Source organism: Eriocheir sinensis, chromosome 18 (assembly GCF_024679095.1).
Source record: "Eriocheir sinensis breed Jianghai 21 chromosome 18, ASM2467909v1, whole genome shotgun sequence".
Taxonomy (NCBI): Eukaryota; Metazoa; Arthropoda; class Malacostraca; order Decapoda; family Varunidae; genus Eriocheir; species Eriocheir sinensis.
In genome coordinates this window covers 6497361-6501804 of record NC_066526.1, presented here as the reverse complement: position 1 = coordinate 6501804, position 4444 = coordinate 6497361, and the positions used below count along the sequence as shown (strand labels likewise).

Here is a 4444-nt window from a genome sequence, read left to right as displayed (position 1 = left end):
AGGTACTTTACAACATGAACCACATGTTCTTCTATGTAACCAATTTCCAAATCATGAGCCAAAACATTTAGAGTGTGTACAGTACAACCATGGGTTAGCAACTTCATTTTTTTTTTATAGTGTTAGTCTATAGTGCTGGTAGGCTTTCTTCAGGAACCTGGTGGTCAGCCCAAGTCTGTCATGGCACAGGCAATTTTTACAGTGGCGCCATTTATTCTTGGCTCATGCTGCCCACTGAAACTCATTCTTGATTCACTTGGACGGTTCTTCTAGAGTCCGGGTTGATGGGTGATCTTCAGGATAGCATGTGGGTAGTCTTAGGCCACTCAGCGGTGACTGAAAAATCCCAGGTGGTAGCGGGCGGATTCAAACCTGTGTCGTCCAGAACTCGTTGAATTTAGGGTCCACACGCTAACCACCCAGCCAACGCCTACCCATACCACCTACATTTGTTTGTTCTAATTGTTTTCTCATCTTGTTGACATAGACTGCATTAGATGCTTAACTCAGTCCTCAAATACCAAGTTTCTCACCCCCTGGATCTTTTTTTTTTTATGTCTCCATGGTCGTCACTAGTGGTTAGCGTGCCTAGGTATGAATCCGCAGCCCCGCGTTCGAATCCCAACCTGGGCAGTCAGCGTGCTGCTCACTCAGCTGTTCATCCTCCCTATCAGGATGGTCGATAAATGGGTACCTGGGGAAATCTGGGGATGGTAAACTGTGGTAACCCAGATGTCACACTGGCCCTGTCCCGGGGTGATGGGTTCTTCCCACCACAGACAGGTTCAAGGGCCAATGCTACAGGGATGAGCACCGCGGCCAGGTTCAGCTATAGCGTATGCCCCGTTCTTTACTCTTTTGGTTGGTCCCAGCCAATTGGTGGCACAGGCAACTGTTTTATAGTGCCGCCATCCTACTTGGCTCATCCTCCCCCCTTTGGAGCTTCAATTGATCCTCTTTAGAGAGTTTCGCTGGAGTCTGGGTTGATGGGCAATTATCAGGACTGCATGTGGGTAGTCATGGGCCCCTCCAAACACTCAAATGAACTAAAGAAAAGCTATTAGAAGGGAGAAAAATCACCAAACATAGGAAGTGCCAGTAAACAAAATATTTGAAATACATATATACCCCTGTTTTTCAAAGCATCACTTCACATATATAGCTACATGGATCATCCACAACCATTTCTGATACTTTCATTTGACGCTGCTGTAACTTTTCTTAGTGCAATTTCAGTCAGGACATGTCCAAAACATGACATGATCTGGTTAAACTGCTAAGAGACTAGACAGAGTTCTGGTGTGGTCCTGGCCAGTGGCTGGCTGGATGCAGCTGGCCAGTCTTAGGACTGACTCACACAGCCAGCCAGGCTAGTTATGATGATGAAACATGATGCAAGAATACTTTAACATGTCTTAAACTAATGTAGAGAATATAGAGGTTTACATTCATTTCATTATTTTCATTGATTAAAAAATAATAATAAAAAAAATCTGATTTAAATAAAAAAAAATCTGATTCTTTTTATCTAAAAAAAAAAAAATGATAATTGTGGAGTTTGACTCTGCACCTCCAAAATACGATATTACATCTCCATATTACAGTTAAGGGACGAAATACATGTCCCTCAACCATAATATACGCTCCCTCAATCATAATATATGCAAGTACTTAAAAGTAAAGAAAAAGGCCTAATCCCCTTCCCCTAACAATCTTGGGGGACTCGTAGGAAATCGGGTTTTTTGGGTGGGGTAGCATATTTAAACTACTCTAACCTCTAACAGGGGGACTTCGCTACCCCTCCTAACCAAGGGGGGCAGGATTCCCCCCATATGTATGATGTGCCAGTAAAACTAGAGAAGTACATTATGTGATATACCTTGGAAAGGTTGTTATTCTCGTGGGGGCAACATTGGAGGTGAAGTGAATCTTCATATTTACCAAAAAATCAACAACCCTGCCTAAGACTGAGCCTTGTGGCACCACTGATTAATGGGGCCTGTATAAATATTGAGACTGATAAGATCTACACCACGAGACTGGTAAGAACTGTCAGGCTTGGGCATGACAATCATGTACAGTAGTAGTGAATGAAAAATAACGTGTCAACGTAATAGACTTCTTTAAAGAAACTGCCACATTTATTAATTTTAATAACCATGCATCGGCATACAATGGCAGAAAGTGTTCTCTGGTGTGTATGTGTCGTGTTGGCACTGAAAATGACCCAACAAACAGCAGTAGCCTATGGCGGAGAGGGTTAAAACGGGAAGCGGAAAATTTGTGCACAGCCCCGGCGAGGATGACACCCGCTGTGGGGACACACACTCACACACACACGGGCCGGGCGGCTGCCGTGATGAAGCAGAAAAGGGCCACACACCTGATCCTTCACTTGATAAACCATGATGACCTGTCACGGTGCACGGGAACCCTCCTCCAGTAGGTGTTAGCGGCGGGGCGGGCAGTCCTGGGGCGGCACGAGGAGCTGGTGCGGGTGGCGGGCGGCAGGGTGTGAGGCGGGCCGGGGCTGCGGTGCGGGGACTGTTGACTCATGGCCCGCCAGGGTTGCCAGGCGCCGCGGCCTTTAGGCGTGCAGCAGAAGGTCGCTCAGGAATTTGCTTTAATAATTCAGAAGAAATCCTCGAGTCTACTTGGTGAGGTGGCAGGGGATACAGAGGAAGCAAATGACAAATTAAGTAAATGATCACTGTGGTGTCATGAGACATCCCACGATCGTGAGACATCCCATCCTGAATACATACATGAATTTCGACACGGTGTGGTGTCATCTGTCATCCCGTATCGTAAGACATTCCATCCTTAATTTCGCATCGCGGAACCCGATCTTTACTATCACATCGAATAACTAAATGAAGCATCTAAGTGTAAAAAAAAAGTACTATGGAGGTCCTAAAAAGCGATTAAAAGCGGAACAGGTCACAAGAAGAAGAGTGATTGTTGATATCCATACGTCATCATTTGCTTTGTCATAGTTTTTTTTTTTTTTTTTTTTTTTGTATTTCGTTGGGGATATACCCCAATGGAGGAAGGCGGTGCATGCCGCGCAACCCCCCAGACGGCTGGTAGAGATATACCCAATTCTTTCAAGGAGGCCCAACAACGGGGCTGAGGGTGTCGGAATAGTATAAATAAACTTGGGTGGGTCAGATCCCGACAAGCAGTCGACAAAAGACACGGTACCGTGTCGAAATATTATTCATGTATGTATTTAGGATGGGATGTCTCACGATCTTGGGATGTCTCATGACCCACACCGGTACCGTGTCTTTTTGTCGACTGTTTGTCGGGATCTGTCCCACCCAAGTTTATTTATATTATTATGAAAGCAAATGATGACGTATGTATGTATCAGGATACCAACAATCACTCTTCTTCTTCTTGTGGCCTGTTCCGCTTTGCATCGCTTTTTAGGACCTCCTTGGTACTTTTTTTACACTTAGATGCTTTACTTACTTACTCTGTGATAGTAATTAAAGATTGCATGGGTTCCGCGATGTGACATTAAGGATGGGATGTCTTACGATACCGGATAGCAGATGACACCACACCCATTAAACTAAATTCAGAGAGAGAATGGTGGTATGCAGCAGCTTTAAACTTGTTCTGGGAAGGTGTAACATGATGTCATAACTTGTATTTCATTAGGACTAGTGTACCCTTAGCGAGGCGGTGCTCACCAGAACCCCTGGGCAGAAAACGGAAGCATTTCAGGCATCACCCCTGTAGTTTGAATCACAGTTCTGCCGCGAGGATTTCTACAGCTCGTGACACTACGGGTTCTCTCAGCTTACGCAACATTCATATTGTTTTCAGACTGTTTGTCCTGAGGGAATAAGCTGTTACAAAAGTTGTAGCTACGGGCAGTTGGAGTCCCTTGATAGAGAGAGAACCGACATAGGCGATGCACCGCGCCAACTTTGAACGGAGATATTAAGAAAATATTTTTCCTATTTTAGAAGCGGATCTGGCCGACACGGTCGGCTAGATTTCGATCGCCGATAGAGTCGGTCTGTCGGCATCCTGCTACGGGCCGCCAATAGGCTGAGCCCGTGCTCCCCCGCGCAGGGAGGGAGCATTTTTGCACTCTTAACGGGCCGTCTTAGGATAAGGGCCCGTTTCCCCTAGTGATATTAGGGGATAAATCTTTGAGGAGGAGGAGCTGCTTATAAATGTAGCAATGCCTTGCTGCCTAGCCTTCGGCTGTAGCAACAGGCCGGAGAGGGGATACAAATATACAGATTTCCTACAAGCTCATTGAGACAACCCATCGAGTTGTGGTATCAAAGTCAGTCGTATTGGAAGGAAACCACCTCGCTGGTCAGGTTTATGCCACATATGCAGCGTGTGTGTTTTGCTATCATAACCGCCCTCCCATTCTACTATATATCTATAGAAATCATTGTGAGAGATTATTGCTAAT

General features: G+C 45.4%; 1 protein-coding gene across 1 annotated transcript in view; it reads right to left on the bottom strand.

Moving 5' to 3' along the window:
• LOC127000260 (thioredoxin-2-like) overlaps positions 1-2561 on the bottom strand; it is a 28420-nt gene extending 25859 nt beyond the window's left edge. Inside the window, exon 1 of the mRNA XM_050863711.1 lies at positions 2384-2561. Coding sequence (XP_050719668.1) covers positions 2384-2407 — 24 coding nt within the window. The 5' untranslated portion in view covers positions 2408-2561. The remainder of the gene's footprint in view (positions 1-2383) is intronic.
• Positions 2562-4444: the final 1883 nt, after the last annotated feature.